The following is a 22,964-nucleotide window of genomic DNA, read 5'->3' on the forward strand; positions in this document are numbered from 1 at the left end:
TGGAGCTGTCTTTAACTGCTTTTTTCTCCCTTCTCACATCTCATCTGGTCTTTCAGGCAAATCCTGTTTGGCTTACCTTCAAGATATATCTAGAATTCTATACTTCTCAACACCCCCCATTCCTATTATCTTTGAAACCCACTCCAGTGAGGTTTTTGTCCCTACTACTCTGCCAAAAATACTCCTGTCAAAGTCACTAGTGAAGTTCTTTGAGTCATCATCTCTCACTTGAATTATTTTAGAACCGTAACTGGTCTTCTTGCTTCAGTCCCTGCTCCCTTCACTCTATTCTCTATATAACAGCCACAGGGATACTATTTTAAAATGTCAGATCATATCATTCCGCTCAAAATCTCCCCATGCTTTCCCACCTCACTCAGAGTAACAGTTAAAGTGCTTACTCTGACCCATAAGATCCTACACGATCTAGTCCCTTGCTACTCAAAGTACCGGCCTTACACCAGCAGCACAGGCATCATTTGGGAACTTATTAGAATGTAGAATCTCTGGCCCTAACTCAGACTTTCTGACTCAGCGTTTGCATTTTAATAAGATGTCTAGGCAATTCATAAGTGCACTGAATTTTGAGAAACACTGATGGAGCCTATTACCCTTCCCCCTGGTATACTCTGCTCCAGTCACACTGGCCTCCTGGCTATTTCTAAAAGGCAGAAACACTCCTACCTCAAAGCTTTCCCACTCACTGCTCCCTCTGCCTAGAATAATCTTCCCCCATAACTGTAGGCTAGCTAATTTACTTCCTTCAGGTTTTTATTCAAGTCACTTGTAAAGCCTTTCTGGGTCATCTTATCTAAGATGGCACCTCAAGCCCCTCCTGTCCCTCTTCCTTACTTTATTTTTTAATCCATAGTTCTTATCAATGTAGTATGCATTTTACTTATTTATCCTGTCTGTTGTCTGACTTCTGCAGTAGAATTTAAGCTCTATAGGGGTTGGGATTTTTGTCCATCTTGGTTATTGCTTAATGTCTAGTGCCTAGAATGGTGCCTGGCACATAGCAGACACTCAGAACATTTTTATTGTACAAGTTGGACTCAGCAAGTAGGCAGCTTTTAGAAAAGTTTTAGAGAATAGTTTCATCTGAATAAAGTCAGAAGGCAGATATTAATGAGTTAAGAAAGAATGCCAGGGAAGGAAACAATTATAAAGTGTAGTCTGTTTTTAAAGAGCTCTAAGGAATATTAAAATAATTCATCTTAGGCATTAGCTAGCACTTCAATCTATTAGTGAATACATTTCTTCTTTGGCAAGTAATGTCTAATAGAAAAGATAAAAATTCAAGTGGAACAGAGATTTTCAGTGGAAGAGGGACTACTGCTATTAGCCCTTTTCTACATTTCTTTATATATCTGTCCAAAATACCAAAGAAAGGAGTTGGAGTTGGGGGGAGGGGTAGGTTGGGAAGAACAGAAGTCGGCTAGAGCTCCTAGGCATCTTGAATAAAGAACCATAATTAAAAATCTAATCTTAAAACAACAACAAAAAACCCTGATGTTTGGGGAAAATATTATTTTAATATCTGTGGCAATTTAGACAGAAAATGAATTTGATTTTCGAAGCTAGCCCTGTGGCAAGTATTTCCTTAATGGTGACTATGTAATTCTCTTAACTGGGAGTCACTGATGTTTCCTAGACCCCACAGTACTGCTGTTCCAGTTCACAGGAACCAGAGCATTGCAAATGACAGCTGAATACAGATATTAAAGCAGTTTACAATGGCTCTCATTCTCTTTGCAAAGCATAACAAACGCACCTTCTAGTTTTGATATAAAACTGCCTCTTTAGCACCTCATATGTTGTCAGAAGCTGTTCTGAAGCCTAGGCAGAGGCCCAGTGTCCCAAAGCAGCTGCTTACCCAGTTGTAGCCAGATCATTACTCTCCTTGGAGCCATCTTCATCAGCAAAAAGGGGAGGCAGGGTGGAACCAGTCATCAAGGTTTCCATCTCTCTAAAAGGAAGACAGAATAAAAAAAAAATTTAATGGCTTAATTATTTCCAGTTCAAGTTGCATTAATTTAAGAGTCAGCCTTCCTTAACTTTATCACATCAGCAGCAGAATAGAAACTGACCTAAATATTTATTTTCTTGACTTGGACACATCAATTTGAACTTTATGGTTAATGGGCTTTTAACCCTGGTCTTATCAACTGACCAGACTAAAAACAGATTTTAACAACCAGGACACAGTTTGGAAAATTCCTTTTTGTTCATTCAGAATATCTTCAAAAGTATGCTTCATTTCCGGTAAAAACTGTTAAGCAGAGTAACTCAGAAGCACGGCAACACTGAGCAAGCTATTCAGCCTCTTTGAGATACAATTTCACCATCTTAGACACAGACAAAATTGCTGACTTAACCCACAGGGTTATTGTGAAGGATTAAACTGAAAGTGCTTCATAAACAGAGAAAGGCTAAGATCGTAAGTGCTCTGAGTATTATTATATAAAGAAAGGTATTGTTATTACAGCATTACGAGTTCTTAATCCCAGATGAATCATCCTTAGATTAAATGGTGACAATCTGAGTCCTCCAAAAGGAAATAATGCAAAGGAAGTAGAGGATGGAAGGCATACTGATGTGGTTCAAAATGAAAGAAACCACACTTCCAGGTCAGAAATATGCTCCACATCACCATGATGACCAACAGTGGAAATAGCATGCACCTGGGCACAGGAAATAACTAAGCCTAATTGAAGAAAGCAAATAAATCAGAAGAACCTGAGGTTATCAGAATGAAAGGATAAAAGGACAAAGTGACAAAGAGAGTAATTTCATTTAGCATATCGCTACAAAGAAAGATTTTTCCCTTTCAAGGCTTACTACCAGGGGCTTCACCCCATATAGCTAAAAGCAGAAGCCTTCCATTCACCATGAAAATGATATTCAAACAAAACATTCAATAGTGACCCTAAACATCAGCCACTTAAGTGGAACTGCAAACCACTCAAGAAAAAAAGTGCCTCAATCACCTGGGAGAATTGAGGAACAGATTATGAAAATTCACTCAGGAGCTCCCTCAGCAGTTATTTCAGGTGCTGCTGCTAAGAGACCTAGTGAAATAGCAATTAAAAGAAAAGCACAGCAGCCCAAGCAGAGCTAGGATTCATCCCACTGAGACGGAAATACGAAGAAAATGCAGATGACAGTGATGCCATATTCTAAAATGTTCAATATAATAATTTACTTACAAAATGATAACAGTGATGATTTATTTCTTATTCTTACTTATTTTCTTGTTTTCACTTCTTTGTTACTTAGCAGACCAAATTCCATAAATAGCTTACTCTGAAAAAAATGCATCTTTGTATATTCACCACCCATTATAGTGGGAGAGCATGGAAGGCAGAGGGGAACTTCCCACTCAACCACAGAGTATGGAGTTTATTCCACATGCAGGGATACTTGCTAACTTTTCAACTCCTTCAAGAAAGGGGGGGTTACAAGGGGCTCTAACAAATACTGCAAAATTCCATTCTAGATGTTTTCTAGGATAATCTTGACACAAGTGCACTTACGTTTTACTTCACATTATGCACAGACCAGATTAGAGCCCAGGCTTTAAGGGCTGCTAACATCACCTTACACCAATATTCATTTTATCAAAAGAAAATTAATCAATTAGATGCCATATAATCTAGTTATAAACCACAAGCAAACATTCAAATAGTCAGGTATATATCCACAAACCTTAAAAGGACTCATTTAATTGGCTTCTTTCTAAAAGTCTCCTTAGAAGTAAAGGACTTTTCGAGAGCCTCAAGATTCAGCATTGGAAGCTCTTGGCATCATCCCACCTCAAAAGAAGATATATTACCTGGTGGGGGACAAATGAAGTATCTTTTCATTCACTATACCAACATGATCCTCTTAGAGTGTTTCCCAGATATCTTTAGTCATTTTTGAAATACGGGGAGGCAGCTGGACAACACAACCTTAACAACATATAAATAGATCATATAAACAAAGGAAGTTCAGAGAACACATTTCTTGTTGTTGTTTTTTCCTCTTAAGTGTGTTTTACTCAATCCATATGGCTTCAGATATATTTTCTCTAGTGTTACTGAGTAGTCAGGTCCCTAAGAAATGAGTAATAAAGTGGGTGGAAGGTTAAGGGGCCAAAATCAACAAAAGAAGGAAATGAGGAAAAAGTCCAGTGAAACTCAAAGGCCTCTAAACTAGTTGGGAAAATAAAATGATTCGCAAGAATTGGCTGGGATCCTGCAAGAATCTGCTTTCATATGGTTCATGAGGGGGTGATTCAAACTGAATCACAGCTACCAAGCCACTGATTGCCAAAAGCCCTTCAGTGTAGCATCTGTGCCTGATAATGTCCCAGTACAGAGGTCACACTAAACTCTGAAATTCTATGCAAAGCACTTAAGAAATGTAATGAATGCTGCTCTGGAAGGGGAAAGAAGAGATATATGTACAAAGGCAAGGCAATATACAAGTTTGGTTTTCCACTGCAGTTTACAGAAACAGGTATATCATGCAGATGTTTTCTTGCAGAAGGGATTCACCCAGTGAAGGCTTCCACCTGGAGGTAAGTGGTATTACCTTGGGGCTTACACTTTGAGCCAAGGTCTGGACTGTAACTTTGGAAACTCAAAAATCCCCTCTAACACTAATCGCTCACTGAAAACATTGATGTATAAAACAGAGTGACAATTTAAGATATTTTAATAACAATTATAAAAATTGTAATAAAAATTATATTAAGCCACTAATCATAATCAGAACATTTTTTTGGGCCAGAATAAAGGCACTCAGGTGTAGCTTAAGAAATCTTCCTCAACTAAGATTGTTCTAGTAACCTTTCCCAACAAAAGGGATGATCTCACCAATGAGACTATATTATTCCAAATGTGCTGGACAGTGCTGAAAGTATAATTTATACTTCTGTTTTCTGGGGTTGGCTCTTTTCAGGTACCCTTTCCCCACTTTACATATGTTAATCCCACTTCATTAAGCCCTCTCATGGAGATGCACCATATTCCTTCCCTACCACACCATCCCCAACAGTACACCTCAGAGTTCAGAGGTAGGATTCTGCCCTCATTTTTCCATACTACAACCTTTATGCAAAATTTCCAGTTCCTTTAAAAGTCATGTTAATTCGCTATACCAATCTCTGATCATTACCTCCTATCATTTTGGTTCTACTACAACTGACCTTTAACCACACAAACCTCTATTTGTCGACTCTTGATTTTCCCTTCTCTGTCTAGCTTAGATTCTGTGGCTGCATTTCAAATATTTTTTTGCCAACACTCTCAATTCCTTTGCCATGTTGTTCTTCTATACCCTGGATGTAGATCAACTCTGAGTTTTAGCTCAACATGGTGTTGGAGAAAAATCACAAAATAAAGGGTGCTACTATAAATTTATGGTATCAACTATAGCTGGGCCCACAATGCTCTCAGCTGTCATTTTACATGTTCTTAGGTTATCAACTGCCACATTAGCTCTGTCAAAATTTTCCAATCAAATCAAACCTAACTCACTCAAACCCTCCTGAATATTCAGGCTCATCTCTTCAAACTTCTCATTCCTGACTCACACCAAAACCATCCTAAGTAGTTTTATTTTAAAAATATATAATTTATATACCATAAAATTTATTCCTAATTTAAGTTATACAGTTCAGTGGCTTTCATATATTTACAGGGTGACTTTCACATATTCCTACCAACACCATAATTGATTTTACAACATTTTCATCATCCCTAAAAGAAACTCGGTACCCATTAGCAGTCACTGCCCATTCCCCCCTCCCCCTAGGCCCAGGTAATCACTAATCTGCCTTCTGTCTTTATAGATATACATATTCTTAACATTTCATATAAATTTAATCATATTCTCTGACCTTTTGTGTCTGGCTTCATTCACTTAGCATAAAGTTTTCAAGGTTCATCACATTTTAGCATGTATCAGTATTTCATATCTTTTCATGGATAAATAATACCACATTTTGTTTATCCATTCAAAGACTGATAGACTTGGGTTGTTTGTATTTTTTGTCTGTAGTGAATAATGCTGCTTAAGAACATTTGTGTACAGTTTTTGTGTGGACATGTTTTCAATTTTCTTAGGCCTATACCTAGAAATGGAATTGCTGGGTCATATGATAACTCCATGTTTAACATTTTAAGGAACTGCCAAACTGTTTTCAAAGCACCTGCACCATTTTACATTCCCACTAGCAAAGTATGAGATTTCCAAATTCCCCATACCCTTACCACACTTTTTAGGAGTCCTAAAGAAATATCAATTCTACCCTCCTCCAGCTTTCCACATGGGCTAAGGGAAATACAGAACTCCAGCCCACTTCAGCCATCCTGTCCCACTGAAAGGGGGAAAAAACTAAGAAGCACCAGTAAAGTTTATAGTCCAGGGGGCACAGGCTCACCAAAAGACTGTGACCTAATCATAGTACTACAGAATGCTTCTCCTCCCCTCACACCTTACCACTACATCACTAAAGGCCTATATACCACAGTTCCTTTCACCCAGGACATCATTTCTACGTTTCAACAAAAATTTACAAGGCAGGGCTTCCCTGGTGGCGCAGTGGTTGAGAGTCCGCCTGCCGATGCAGGGGACACGGGTTCGTGCCCCGGTCCGGGAAGATCCCACATGCCGCGGAGCGGCTGGGCCCATGAGCCATGGCTGCTGAGCCTGTGCTCCATGACGGGAGAAGCCACAACAGTGAGAGGCCCGCGTACCGCAAAAAAAAAAAAAAAAAAAAAAAAATTTACAAGGCATACTAAAAGCCAAAAAACGATTTGAAGAGACTGAACAAGGATTAGAACCAGAGTAAGATACACCATGATTTTTATTTCTTAACTTTAAAAAAATTGAAATACAGTTGGCTTACAATATTATATTAGTTTCAAGTGTATAATATAGTGATTAATATTTTTCCAGATTATACTCCATAAAAAGTTATTATAAAATATTGGCTATACTCCCTGTGGTATAATAGTACATCCTTGTAATTTATTTATTTTAGACCTAGTAGTTTGTACCTCTTAATTCCCTTCACCTATTTTAGTCTTTCCCACCCATTCTTCCCTCTGGTAACCACTAGTTTGCTACCTGTATCTGTAAGTCTGTTTCTGTTTTGTTATACTCATTTGTTTGTTTCATTTACAAAATTCTACATATAAGTGAAAACATACAGTATTTGTCTTTCTCTGTCTCACTTATTTCACTAAGCATAATACCCTCTAGGTCCATCCATGTTGTTGCAAGTGGCAAAATTCCATTTTTTTTTAAAGACTGAGTAATATTCCATTATATATATATAGCACATCTTTATCCATTCATTTGTTGATGGACACTTAGGATGCTTGGCTATTATAAATAACGCTGCTATGAATGTTGGGGTGCATACATCTTTTCAAATTAGTGTTTTTGTTTTCTTCAAATAAATACCCAGGAGTGGAACTCCTGGATTTTATGGTAGTTTTGCTTTTAATTTTTGAGAAAACTCCATACTGTTTTCCATAGTGACTATTCCAATTTACATTCCTACCAACAAAGTGCTAGGGTTCTCTTTTCTCCACATCCTTGTCAACATTTATTATTTCTTGTCTTTTTGACGATAGCCATTCTAACAGGTGTGAGGTGATATCTCACTGTGGTTTTGATTTGCATTACCCTGATGATTAGTGATATTGAGCATCTTTTCATGTGTCTGTTGGCCATCTGTATGTCTTCTTTGGAAAAATGCTTATTTAGGTTCTCTGCTCATTTCTAAATTGGGTTTTTTTTTTTTTTTGATATTGAGTTGTATGAGTTCTTTATATATTTTGGATATTAACCCCTTAACAAACATATCATTTGCAGATATCTTCTCCCATTCAGTAGGCTGCCTTTTCATTTTGTGGATGGTTTTCTTTCCCACACAAAAGTTTTTAAGTTTGATTAGGTCCCATCTGTTTATTTTTGGTTTTGTCTCCCTTGCCTGAGGAGAAAGATCCAAAAAAAAAAAATCACTAAGACCAATGTCAAAGAGCCCACTGTCTACGTTTTCTTCTAGGAGTTTTATAGTTTCACGTCTTACATTTAGGTGTTTAATCCATTTGAGTTTATTATTGCATATGGTGTGAAAAAATGTTCTAATTTCATTCTTTTACATATAGCTGTCCAGTTTCCCCAAACCACTTATTGAAGAGCCTGTCTTTTCCTCATTGTATATTCTTGTCTCCTTTGTCACAGATTAATTTACCATATTTGTGTGGGTTTATTTCTGGGCTCTCTATTCTGTTCCATTGATCTATGTGTCTGCGTTTGTGCCAGTACCATATTGTTTTGATTACTGTAGCTTTGTAGTATAGTCTGAAGTCAGGCAGCATGATACCTCCAGCTTTGTTCTTTTTTCTCAAGACTGCTTTGGCTGTTCAGGGTCTTCTGTGGTTCCATATAAGTTTTAGGATTATTTGTTCTAGTTCTGTTACAAATGTCATGGGTATTTTGATAGGAATTGTATTAAATCTGTAGACTGCTTTGGGCAGTATGGTCATTTTAATAATTTTAATCCTTCCAATCCATGAACATGGAATATCTTTCCATTTATTTGTATCATCTTCAGTTTCCTTCATGAATGTCTTACAGTTTTTGGAATACAGGTCTTTCACCTCCTTGGTTAAATTTATTCCTAGGTATTTTATTCTTTTTGATGCAATTGTAAATGGTATTGTTTTCTTGATTTCTCTTTCTAAAGTTCATTATTAATGTAAAGAAATGCAACAGATTTCTGTATATTAATATCGTACCCTGCACTTGACTGAATTAATTTATTAGTTCTAATATTTTTTTTGGTGGGGTTGTTAGGGTTTTCTATATATAGAATCATGTCATCTGCAAATAGTGACAGTTTTACTTCTTCCTTTCCAATTTGGATGCCCTTTCTTTTTCTTGTCTGATTTCTGTGGCTAGGACTTCCAATATAAATTAAATAGAAATGGTGAGAGTGTGCATCCTTGTCTTGTTCCTGATCTTAGCGGAAAAGCTTTCAACATTTCAACACTCAGTATGATACTAGCTGTGGGTTTGTCATAAGTGGCCTTTATTATGTTAAGGTATGTTCCCTCTATACCCACTTGTTGAGAGTTTTTAATCATGAATTTTATCAAATGCCTTCACTGCATTTTTAAGCTGATCATGATTATCTTCCATTTTGTTAATATGGTGTAACATATTGATTGATTTGTGAATAGTGAACCATCCCTGCATCCCTGGAATAAATCTCACTTGATCATGATGTATAATCCTTTTTACATATTGTTGATTCAGTCTGCTAGTATTTTGTTGAGGATTTTTCCATCTATGTTCATCAGGGATACTGGCCTGTATTTTTCTTTTTTTGTAGTGTCTCTGTCTGGTTTGGGTATCAGGGTAATGCTGGCCTTGTAGAATGAGTTAGGGAGTGTTCCCTCCCCTTCAATTTTTTGGAATAGTTTGGATAGACATTAACTCTTCTTTAAATGTTTTGTAGACTTCCTCTGTGAAGCCATCTGGTCCTGGACTTTTAATTGTTGGGAGTTTTTAATTACTGATTCAATTTCAATACTAGTGATCGGTCTGTTCAGATTTTCTACTTCTTCCTGATTCAGTCTTGGAAGAGTGTATGTTTGTATGAATTTATCCATTTCTTTGAGGTTGTCCAATTTGTCACTGTATAGCTGTTCATAGTATTCTCCTAGGGTTGTTTGTATTTCTGTAATATCAGTTGTAACTTCTCCTCTTTCATTTCTAATTTTGTTTATTTGGGCCCACTTTCTTTTTTGCTTAATGAGTCTGGCTAAAGGTTTATCAGTTTTGTCTATCTTTTCAAAAAGCCAGATCTTAGTTTCATTGATCTTTTCTATTGTTTTTTGTTTTCGTTTTGTTATTTTGGTATTTTCACTATGATCTTTTTTGTTTCCTTCCTTCTGCTGACTTTGGGCTTTGTTCTTCTTTTTCTAATTCCTTTAGGTGGAAAGTTAGGTTGTTTGTTTGAGATTTTTCTTGTTTCTTGAGGTAGGCCTTGAATTGCTATAACCTTAACGCTTAGAAATGCTTTTGTTGCATCCCATAGATTTTAGAAAGTTGTATTTCTATTTTCATTTGTCTCAAGGTATTTTCTAATTTCCTCTTTGATTTCTTCATTGACCCATTGGATTTTTTGGTAGCATGTGGCTTAGTCTTCTCCTGTGCAGAGGGTCAGCACCGCTAACACGCATGTTGTTCAACTGTATATAAAATTTAATTGCTTTTCTATATACTAGCAATGAACAAGTGAAATTTGAAATTAAAAACACATTACCATTTATATTAGCACCCCCCCCAACAAATGAAATACTTAGGTATAAATCTAACAATATTTTACAAGATCTCTATGAGGAAAACTACAAAACTCAGATGAAAGATATCAAAGAAGGACAAAATAAATGAAAAAAATATTCTGCGTTCACGGGTAGGAAGACTCAATATTGTCAAGATGTCAGTTCTTCACAGTTTGAGCTTTACATTCAACTCAATCCCAAAAAAATCCCAGCAAGTAATTTTGTGGATATCAATAAACTGATTCTAAAGTTTATATGGAGAGGCAAAAGACTCAGAATAGTCAAGTAAATATTGAAGGATAACAACAAAGTTGAAGGACTGACACTACCCAACTTCAAGACTTCCTATTAAGCTACAATAATCAAGACAGTGTGTACTTGGGAAAGAAAAGACAAATAAATTATTGAAACAGAATAGAGATCCTAGCTAGAAATAAACCTATATAAATACAGTCAACTGATCTTTGACAAAGGAGCAAAGGCAAAACAATGAAATAAAGATAGTCTTTCAACAAATGGTGCTGGAACAACTGGACATCCATATGCAAAACAAATAAACAAACAAAAACAACTTGAAACAGACCTGACACCCTTCACAAGTATTAACTCAAAACGCATCATAAACCTAAATTTAAAATTTAAATTTTAAAACTATAAAATTCGTAGAAGACAATATAGGAGAAAAATCTAGATGACTTTGGATATGATTATGAATTTTTAGATATAACACCAAAGGCACAATCTGTGAAAGAACTGATAAGCTGGATTTCATTAAAATGAAAAACTTTTGCTCTGTGAAAGACAATGTCAAGAGAATGAGAAGATAAGCTGTAGATGTGGAAAAAGTATTTGCAGAAGATACATCTGATAAAGAAATTTATCCAAAATATACACAGAACTCCTAAAACTCATCAATAAGGAAATGAACGACCCAATTAAAATATGGGCCAAAGACCTGAACAGACTCCTCAACAATGCATATGTACAGATGACAAATAGCATATGAAAAGATGTTTAATATCATGTCAGTTGGGAATTGAAAATTAAAACAATGAGATACCACTACACATCTATTAGAACTGTTAAAATGCAAAACACTGTCAACACCAAATACTGGCTAGGATATGGAGCAACAGGAGATCTTATTCATTACTGGTAGAAATGAATGCAAAATGGTACAGCCACTAAAGAAGACCATTTGGTAGTTTCTTACAAAACTACTCATACTCTTACCAGCAACTGGGTTCTTTGGTATTTATCCAAAGGAATTAAAAAGTTATGTCCATACAAAAACCTGCACATGGATGTTTATAGCAGCTTTATTTATAATGTCAAAATTTGGACACAATTGAGACATCCTTCAGTAGGTGGGTGGATAAACAAACTGTGGTACACCCAGATAATGGAATACTATTCAGTGCTAAAAAGAAGTTACCAAGCCAAGAAAGAACATGGAGAAAACTTAAATGCATAATACAAACAGAAAAAAGCCAATCTGAAAAGGCTACGTAGTGTATGATTCCAATATCACTACATTCCAGATAAGGTAAAACTATGGAGACAGTAAAAAGATGAATGATTGGGAGGGGTTAAGGGGGACGCAGGAGTGAAAAGGCAGAACACAGAGGATTTTTAGGGCTGTGAAACTATTCTGCATAACACTAGAATAATAGATATATGTCATGTATTTGTCAAATCCCATAGAAGGTACAACATCAAGAGTGACCCTAATGTAAACTATGGAATTGGGTGATTATGTGTCAATGTAGGCTTATTAACTATAACATATGTACCACTCTGGTAGGGGATGTTAAGAGTGGGGAAGGGGGCTTCCCTGGTGGCGCAGTGGTTGAGAGTCTGCCTGCCGATGCAGGGGACACGGGTTCGTGCCCCGGTCCGGGAAGATCCCACATGCCGCGGAGCAGCTGGGCCCGTAAACCATGGCCGCTGAGCCTGCGCGTCCGGAGCCTGTGCTCCGCAACGGGAGAGGCCACAACAGTGAGAGGCCAGCATACTGCAAAAAAAAAAAGAATGGGGGAGGTTGTACACATATGGAGACATGGAGTATATGGGAACTCTGTACTTTCTGCTTAATTTTGCTGTGAACCTAAAACTGCTCTAAAATATAAAGTTTATTAATTTAAAAATTAATTTAATATATTATAATTATGCAAGTTATTGTAAGATAGCCCTGCAGTTGAGGAATAAATACAACTGATTTTTATATGCATGCAATTTAACAGGAGCAAGTGAAAGAAGGCGGCTTACTACAGAATGATCTACCAGCTGTGAACATTTAGCTAAGAGCATTAAGCAGGCTGCGGGCATTAATCAATATGTTTTACAGAGGAAATAAGAACACTGGCTAATCCCCAGGCAGTTAACTGGGGTTCATTAAGAACTCTCTAACTGTAGGTTTTGATACGGGAGATGAGGGGGCAAAAGATAAGGCTAGGTAATTTGGTGGTAATTAAGTACTTACTTTTTGGGGGATGGGTAGGATCGGGGAGATAATTAGAGTTTAAGGCTTAGGGTTGTTTCAGTACCTAAGAAGGGCATAGAGGTGTGTGTTTGGCTGGGTGTTGGATGGAGTGAGCAGAAAATGTGGCTCTCTATTCCTAGAATCTAGAGCCCAGGCTCCTGTAACCATGACTACTGTTAATTTTTAAAAATGTAGTAGGCTAGTCTAAGAACTAAATAATAGAGAAACTGATTCATTCATTCAACAAGTATTTATTGGGTATCTAACACTGTAGGCACTTTATATGTACTGGGGATATAGCAGCAATCAAAACAGGCAAAAGTCCCCACCCTTACTGAGCTCAGTATAATGGGATACAGACAAAATAAGTAAAATGAATAATGTTACATAGTGATAAGTACAAAGAAAAAAAGAGAGCAAGGAAAGAGCCCAGGAAGAGTTCAAGGGAAGAGGGTTCTGGAATTTTAAATAGAGGCTAGGAAAGCCTTTACTGAGGTAACCTTTGGGGAAAGACCTAAAGGAAATGAAGAGCTGTGCACATGTGTGAGGACAGAGTGGTCCAGGCAGTGGGAACACATGCAAGGTGTACACTTGGTATGATTGAAGGAGGCAGCAAATCTGGCTGGATTGAAATAGGGGCAAAAATAGTAGATGATGCTGACTGCTGTAGGGGACCAGACCATATATGGCTTTGTAAATCATAGTAAAGACTGGCCTTTACCCTGAGATGCAAAGCCACTAGAACATTCTGAGTAGATAAGGCATGGAATCAACCATTTTTATAAGATCACCATGGCTGCAGTTTTGAGAACAGAATGAAGGGTGAAGAGGGTCAAGGGTAGAAGTAAGGAGATCACTTAGGAATCTATTGCAGTAATCCATCTGAAAGTTGATGGTGGATTGGATCAACAGTGGTAGTAGTGGAGGTGATGAGAAGTAGTCAAATTCTTGATATATTTTTAAGGTAAAGCCAATTTCTCAGTTCAAAATAACTGGAAAAAAAATTAGGAATAGAATCTAACTGTGGCCTGCATATATATATATATATATATATTTCGCGGTACGCGGGCCTCTCACTGTTGTGGCCTCTCCCGTTGCGGAGCACAGGCTCCGGATGCGCAGGCTCAGCGGCCATGGCTCACAGGCCCAGCTGCTCCGCGGCATGTGGGATCTTCCCGGACCGGGGCACGAACCCGTGTTCCCTGCATCGGCAGGCGGACTCTCAACCACTGTGCCACCAGGGAAGCCCGGCCTACATATATTTTAACTGCAGTTTTATAACCTGTTTAGTGATAAAGCTATACTGACAATATATTACTTCCAATATTTTGTAGTTAAATATAGTGTTTTTTGGGGGGCCATAAAGGAAATAATCCAGACTCTTTTGAAGGCAAGTGCTCGCAGAATTTATATTTGAACAACAAACATTTGTTGAGTACCTTTACGTGTGACTAAGATCGTGCCTGGTGTCAAGTGGTGTGTGCTGTTATTCTCCTTGGTCTAGAGACACTGTTTTCAGACGAGAATGATAAGCGGGAAGAAGATGCCAGGGTTAGAAACAAACATAAATCTTCTATCGTTGTTTATGATTTTTTGAAGTGAGAGTTTTGCAAACTTTTGAGTTAGGTATTTTCTAAAAAATATAGAAGTACTAGATCATCAAAAGAAACTGGGCACAGTTTAGATTTCTTTTGAGATAGTTTGATCCCTGTACATGCATTTTTTTCTTCTCAGTGGAATCTTGATGGAGAATTGTTACCATCAGGACACAAAATATGTTGTGAAAAAGAAAATAACCCTGAACATCTAGACATAGTGTTTTGTATCAGGTTAAAGCACTGTGATAACACAGAGAAAATAAGAAACATTTTCCTCTGCCAAAGCAAATCTGTCACTTTACAAGCAGGGTGTTGCCTTTTGAGGTCAAAGTCGACATATTTGGCTTTTTCATGGTGACTGTTGGTCCCAAGTTGCCCTTCCTATACAACCTATTCAAGCACTGCTTTTATTATTAGTAAACAGATAACTGCCCAAGTAAGAAACTTCTGGACTAGTGCCGGAAATAAGAGTTAAAGTAATCCAATAAAATTTGGGAGTACTTCCTTAGTGTAGAGTACTTTCCCAAACAATTTCCTGGGACACTAGGGTACTATGAAACAGTAAAAGGTAGGTAGGTGTGTATGAGGTAGGGGAGGAGAAGTGAGAGATGGGAACTTCCTACTCCATTTAGGAAGCCACATGATATATATTTTTCACTCACTTCTTAGTGATTCTCATGGAGGTTATATCAGAAAAGAGGAATTTTATGTTTACCAAGAGGGAAATGAATTTTGATAAAGCAATGCTTTTCACAGTTTACTACATGTCACTGTATTAGGCATCAAAGACACAGAGGTAATTAAGATTAAGAAGAAATTCTTGTCCTTTAGAGTTCATAATCTATTGGGGCACAGAAGGGCAAACAGTAAAAAAAAATTGCAAAGGCTGTAGTAGCTGATGTGTGTAAAGTTACTTACTTACTTATTTATCTATTTAAATATATGAGAAAACAGGGAAGAAATACAGATGAATTATATAGATGGGGTGACCAGCTAAGATAACTGCTAATGACCGTAGTGAATTCACAGAGCATTCGAGATCTGAAGGAAACAGAAACTACTAACTGAGTAAATCCTGAGAAGGAACACTTAGCTCAGGGTACTTACATGTTTAGAATCCAGACTCATATTCAGAAGGCAGATGGTATTCATTTCTAGTTCTTAAACAAAATTATTTAAGCCTGGAGTCTGAGAAAGCTATATATGAGAAAGCAGAAGCAACAAAGGTCTCTAGTATCTTGACCCAAACAAAAACTTAATAGTTAACAGTTCTAGGGCAAGGGTCCTTACTGGTTCAAGGAACATTGCTCCTCTATTTTCTTATGTTTTACACTGCTTTCTTCAGCTCAAACTTACAGCTGTGAAACAACACTGCAAAGAAGAGATGGAAAGGATGTTCTTTTCTGCTACAGTCAATAATTCCCAAACCTTTTACCCTTCCAAATCTGATGAATACTAAAAGTAAAAGATGATGTTTAAGGAAAGTCAGAGATCACTTATAAAAACTATAGTGTAATAAAAGGAAATAGATCCCAAAGGTTCTTCATTTTAATCAACTTTATTTTAATCAATCAATTTAATTTAATACAAAGTAAATTCTCTTCCTAGGGAGAATTCCTAAAAGAAAAAACAGAGAGCTCTGGATAGTAAGGAAGTTTTCTTTAGTCAAAAGTTGAAGACAAAAACAACAACAAAACAACAAAAAAAAACATTAGCTGCAGTGAGTCAGAGGCAGTTAATGGAATAATAAAGTGAAATTCACAGTTTTCCTCACAAAACAAATAGGCACAATTGCAGTTTAACAGAACAGTTTAAACTGAAAGAGAATATTTAAAACTCAGATTTTGCTATATTTTGCTTTTGAAATTCACACTTTTCCCTACAAAACAAATAGGCACAGTTGCAGTTTAACAGAGCAGTTTAAGGAAAGAGACAAAACTTAAAACTCAGAATTATTTTGCTATATTTTGCTTTTGAATCCTAAAGCTGATAATGCTCAGGACTTCAGAAAGTAAATCAAATAGCCATAGAATTCAAACTTGACACATTTAAAGCTCTAGAAGACCAGTTTCCCAGGAACATTTTTCCTTTAAATACCCTACCCAGTATGAAAAGGCTTTGCCCTTCCTACACAGACAGCAATTCCAATCAAGCGCTTAGATGTTATCTTCCTGGTTTACAAGCTACTGATTTTGTTTCCGTTGTTTCTAGGTGAAACAAAACCAAGTTTAAAACCAAGTTTAAAAACAGACAAATGGATAAAGAAGATGTGGTACATATATACAATGGAATATGACTCAGCCATAAAAAGGAACGAAATTGGGTCATTTGTAGAGACATGGATGGATCTAGAGACTGTCATACAGAGTGAAGTAAGTCAGAAAGAGAAAAACAAATATCGTTTATTAACACATATATGTGGAACCTAGGAAAATGGTACAGATGAACCAGTTTGCAGGGCAGAAATAGAGACACAGATGTAGAGAACTAATGTATGGACACCAAGGGGGTAAAGTGGTGGTGGGGTGGTGGTGGTGGTGGAATGAATTGGGAGATTGGGATTGACATGTATATACTAATATGTATAAAATGGATAACAAATAAGAACTGTATAAAAAAATAAAATAAAATAAAATAAAGTAAAAAATAAAAAAATAAATAAAATAAAATTCAAAAAAAAAAAGAGCAATAGTAAAAAAACAACCACATATTAGCAGTAACTAACTGAGGAGTAACCAGACTAAATCACCTCAGGATTCTTGGTGTTTGAGTGTATTTACTAAAATATAACAAAATTTGTATTTCCAGAGTTGCCTATTGCTGTTGAAAGGCTCACCTAGTCCAGTAAGGCAGGACTATGTCCCACGGAATAAGAATTTGCAGAATGATTTGTTTTGCTCTTCTTTCTACCTTAAACGCATTCACTCACGTGCGGTAGAAAGTACTGTGGAGAACAGAAATTCACTACAGGACCAAGTAGAGGCATTATGTGATTTCTGCTTTCAATACCCTGATATGTAAAATGGTGCTAATAATACCTTCTCTAATTAACTCAAAAAGATATTGTGAGGAGCAAATAAGTATTTCTTTATATTATCTGCAAACAATAAAATAATGTAAAAGCTATTTTTGCTAATTATGATACAAAGTTTTCAATGAAGTATTTATGAGAAAGTATATTACACATATTGTGATACACCATATTAACAAATTGAAGAATAAAAACCATATGATCATCTCAATAGATGCAGAAAAAGCTTTTGACAAAATTCAACAACGATTTATGATAAAAACTCTCCAGGGCTTCCCTGGTGGCGCAGTGGTTGAGAGTCCGCCTGCCGATGCAGGGGACATGGGTTCGTGCCCAGGTCCGGGAGGATCCCACATGCCGTGGAGTGGTTAGGCCCGTAAGCCATGGCCGCTGAGCCTGCGCGTGCGTCCGGAGCCTGTGCTCCGCAACGGGAGAGGCCACAACGGTGAGAGGCCCGCGTACCGAAAAAACAAAACAAAACAAAACAAAAAAACTCTCCAGAAAGTGGGCATAGAGGGAACCTACCTCAACATAATAGGGGCCATATATGACAAACCCACAGCAAACGTCATTCTCAATGGTGAAAAACTGAAAGCATTTCTTCTAAGATCAGGAAGAAGACAAGGATGTCCACTCTCACTATTATTCAACATAGCTTTGGAAGTCCTAGCCACGGCAATCAGAGAAGAAAAAGAAATAAAAGGACTACAAATTGGAAAAGAAGAAGTAAAACTGTCACTGTTTGCAGATGACATGATACTATACATAGAGAATCCTAAAGATGCCACCAGAAAACTACTAGAGCTAATCAATGAATTTGGTAAAGTTGCAGGATACAAAATCCATGCACAGAAATCTCTTGCATTCCTATACACGAATGATGAAAAATCTGAAAGAGAAATTAAGGAAACACTGGCATTTACCACTGTAACAAAAAGAATAAAATACCTAGGAATAAATTTACCTAGGGAGACAAAAGACCTGTATGCAGAAAACTATAAGACACTGATGAAAGAAATTAAAGATGAAACAAACAGATGGAGAGATATACCATGTTCTTGGGCCGGAAGAATCAACATTGTGAAAATGACTATACTATCCAAAGCAATCTACAGAATCAATGCAATCCCTATCAAATTACCAATGGCATTTTTTACAGAACTAGAACAAAAAATCTTAAAATTCGTATGGAGACACAGAAGACCCTGAATAGTCAAAGCACTCTTGAGGGAAAAAAGCGGAGCTGGAGGAATCAGACTCCCTGACTTCAGACTATACTACAAAGCTAAAGTCATGAAGACAATATGGTGCTGGCACAAAAACAGAAATATAGATGAATGGAATAGGATAGAAAGCCCAGAGATAAACCCACACACCTATGGTCAACTAATCTATGACAAAGGAGGCAAGGATATACAACGGAGAAATGACAGTCTCTCCAATAAGTGGTGCTGGGAAAACTGGACAGCTACATGTAAAAGAATGAAATTAGAACACTCCCTAACACCACAGACAAAAATAAACTCAAAATGGATTAAAGACCTAAATGTAAGACCGGACACTATAAAACTCTTAGAGGAAAACATAGGAAGAACACTCTATGACATAAATCACAGCAAGATCTTTTTTGATCCACCTCCTAGAGTAATGGAAATAAAAACAAAAATAAACAAATGGGACCTAATGAAACTTCAAAGCCTTTGCAAAGCAAACTACAAACAAGATGAAAAGACAACCCTCAGAATGGGAGAAAATATTTGCAAACGAATCAACAGACAAAGGATTAATCTCCAAAATATATAAACAGCTCATGCAGCTCAATATTAAAAAAACAAACAACCCAATCCAAAAATGGGCAGAAGACCTAAATAGACATTTCTCCAAAGAAGACATACAGATGGCCAAGAAGCACATGAAAAACTGCTCAACATCACTAATTATTAGAGAAATGCACATGAAAGCTACAACGAGGTATCACCTCACACCAGTTAGAATGGGCATCATCAGAAAATCTACAAACAACAAATGCTGGAGAGGGTGTGGAGAAAAGGGAACCCTCTTGCACTGTTGGTGGGAATGTAAACTGATACAGCCACTATGGAGAACAGTATGGAGGTTCCTTAAAAAACTAAAAGTAGAATTACCATATGACCCAGCAATCCCATTACTGGGCGTATACCCTAAGAAAACCATAATTCAAAAAGATACATGCACCCCAATGTTCATTGCAGCACTATTTACCACAGCCAGGACATGGAAGCAACCTAAATGCCCATCAACAGATGAATAGATAAAGAAGATGTGGTACATATATACAATGGAATATGACTCAGCTATAAAAAGGAATGAAATCGGGTCATTTGTAGAGATGTGGATAGATCTAGAGACTGTCATACAGAGTGAAGTAAGTCAGAAAGAGAAAATCAAAGATCGTATATTAATGCATATATGTGGAACCTAGGAAAATGGTACAGATGAACCAGTTTGCAGGGCAGAAATTGTGACACAGATGCAGAGAACAAACGTATGGACACCAAAGGGGGAAAGTGGTGGTGGTGGTGGTGGTGGTGTGATGAATTGGGAGATTGGGATTGACATATATACACTAATATGTATAAAATGGATAACTAATAAGAACCTGCTCTATAAAAAAATAAAATTAAATAAATAAAAAAAGACACATGCACCCCAATGTTCATTGCAGCACTATTTACAATAGCCAGGTCATGGAAGCAACCTAAATGCCCATCAACAGACAAATGGATAAAGAAGATGTGGTACATATATACAATGGAATATGACTCAGCCATAAAAAGGAACGAAATCGGGTCATTTGTAGAGACATGGATGGATCTAGAGACTGTAATACAGAGTGAAGTCAGAAAGAGAAAAACAAATATATTAATGCATATATGTGGAACCTAGGAAAATGGTACACGTGAACCAGTTTGCAGGGCAGAAATAGAGACACAGATGTAGAGAAGAAATGTATGGACACCAAAGGGGGAAAGTGGTGGTGGGGGGGGTGGTGTGATGAATTGGGATTGACATATATACACTAATATGTATAAAATGAATAATTAATAAGAACCTGCTATATAAAAAAAAGTATATTACACATATTATAGTTATATCAAAAGAACGGATACATAAGATTGGAAGGAAACACACCCAAATGCTCAAAGTAGTAATGTTTTAGGATGATGAAATTATGAGTAATTACTTTCCAATCTTTGTTTTTACTCCCTAACATTCAGTAATATGGTTGTGTTACTTTAAAGAAAGAGGAAAGTACCATAAAAAATCACAGACCTTTTAAACTTCAATTTTAATTTCACATGCAATACTTTCTTTTTATGAATACACTTTCTTTTTAAAACTTTTTACTACACATAGAACTAAAATTCCCTTTGACCAGACTCTTCCCATTTTCCTCTCCAGAAAATATACTACCTTATTGCTGAAAGGAGCCTTAGAGATAATTTCTAGTGATAAATTCATTGTCTTGCTCTCTCAAATCAGAATGAGCCCTTCAGGACAGAGAAGAGTAAACATGTCTAGCAGGAAGAGTATGACAGCACAGTTTATAAACTTTGTGTTTTATATTAAAAAATTCATTTAAATTCTGCATTCAATTTTATAAAACAGTGTTTATTCTAAAGCAAAAATAAATGTTTGAAACTATAGGAGAGCAGGAAAAGGATAATGTACTCTCAAGACAACAATATATTTCCCTATGAATGCATTACCATGTGGCACAGGTTAGGTTCATCTTCCTGACAGATACCTGACAACTTTCGATACTGAGAGAAAAAGAAGTGCCATGACTTCCTTCCTACTTCTCTACCATACAGCAATAGAATGAGTAATTGTTATTATTGGCTAGAACTATAGGTTAACTCAATTTATATCCTGTTAACCTTCCAGATAAAATGACATGACAATACACTGCAAATATCATACAAAAATCCCATTTAATTATGGGAAAACAGACCATGACCATGAAATTAATATGGTTTGGCATTTCCTTAAAAGGTTTAATTCTGAAAACTACAACATATCTGAGGTTGATAAATGTACATTCTCATGGCACTGGTAGGAAAAGTAACAAGCTGTTTATGAGTAAATAGTCATTTTACTTCTTGCTAATATATCTTGAGATATACCTCAAATATAGTATACTTGATCCATCTTTAATTCCACTGTCATCCCTTTTCCTTCAGAAATTTGACTCCAAATCTGGCTTACATGAAAAAGCTCATCATTACAATGTTTTCCCACAGAGGCATTTTCTCTGGAGGTATTTATTCTTATTACAAAGTCTCTCCAAATATCTAATTTGGCTCTTTGTGTTTAGTAACATTAGAATATTTAAAAGACAAAATTAGTAACTTAAAATAAAGATGTACCAATGTGAGCTATGAGGAAGAAGAACAATTGCAGTTTTCTACAACAAACTCACTCAAATTTGGGGGGAGGAAGAACCAAAGCATTTCAAATTTTTGATAAAGGATTATGTGCTATGTAAACTACAGGGAGGTAACCCGAGGCAGTAGGAAGTTACTTCTGAACTGAAGTCAGGAAGTCTGAGTCTGAGTTCAGGCATGACACCAACTAGCTATGTCTTCTGGGATCACAAAACCATTCTGGCTTAAGTTTCTTCATCTGTTAATGAAGGACAAGATCAGTTCTAAATTTGTTTAGATGTAAGACCATGACAGAACACCATGAAATAGTACTGTTAATTAAATGATATGAACTAGAAACAACTTTACAAACTAGCAGAAAATAGAAATATATTAAAAGTTCACTATAAACTCATAATCATGAACTGTACATACACAGACACAGAGTTCTCTACGCACAGGATGCATTTCTGAATTCTTCTGTTAATATTTATTTGCTATCTGGGAGGGAGTCATGGTTAATATTGCAGGCTCTGAAATCAGACTGCCTGAATTCAAATCCCACCTTTTATTTTTTAGTTGTGGAACGTGAGCAAGTTAGTTAATATCTCTGAAGCTAAGTTTTCTCATCTGTAAATGAGGATAGTAATAGTAGATACTATGGGAGTTATTTGAATAATCAATCAATCCATGTAAAGCAGGTAGTATGGTGTCCATCACAAGTAAGAGCCTAGTAACGATGATAGAAGTAATATTAGCACACATATATTGAGTGTTTACTAAGTATCAGGCAGTATTCTAAGGGTTTACATGTATTACCCCATTTAATCCTCACAACTACCACATGAGATAGATACTATCATTAGCCTCTATTTTATAGTGAACAAACCGATCCATAGAGAGACATTAAGTAACTTGCCCAAGTTAACTGTGACAGCCATTATTATGGCTATTCACAAATATTTTAGCTCTCCTTTCAGGAAGTGTAAGATTACACTTCCTCACAACCTCTGAAATTAGGCAAGGTTGATGGAACTCACAGGGTCAACTCATAGTGGCACATGATACTTCCAGGCAGAAAGTTTAAGAGTCCAA

At 36.6% G+C, this 22,964-nt stretch overlaps 1 protein-coding gene across 2 annotated transcripts in view; it reads right to left on the minus strand.

Annotated features, from left to right (window-relative positions):
* Positions 1–22,964, minus strand: part of HMG20A (high mobility group 20A) — a 69,511-nt gene that overhangs the window by 24,470 nt on the left and 22,077 nt on the right. Inside the window, exons 2-3 of one of the 2 annotated variants that reach the window (XM_027123683.1) lie at positions 3,709–3,835; positions 1,877–1,969 (exon numbers count right to left, since the gene is read on the minus strand). In XM_027123683.1, coding sequence (XP_026979484.1) covers positions 1,877–1,965 — 89 coding nt within the window. In that variant the 5' untranslated portion in view covers positions 1,966–1,969; positions 3,709–3,835. The remainder of the gene's footprint in view (positions 1–1,876; positions 1,970–3,708; positions 3,836–22,964) is intronic. The other variant, XM_027123682.1, reaches the window with a different exon arrangement.

Source organism: Aethalodelphis obliquidens, unplaced genomic scaffold (assembly GCF_003676395.1).
Source record: "Aethalodelphis obliquidens isolate GAN/ISIS:26980383/991018 unplaced genomic scaffold, ASM367639v1 scaffold26, whole genome shotgun sequence".
NCBI lineage: Eukaryota > Metazoa > Chordata > Mammalia > Artiodactyla > Delphinidae > Aethalodelphis > Aethalodelphis obliquidens.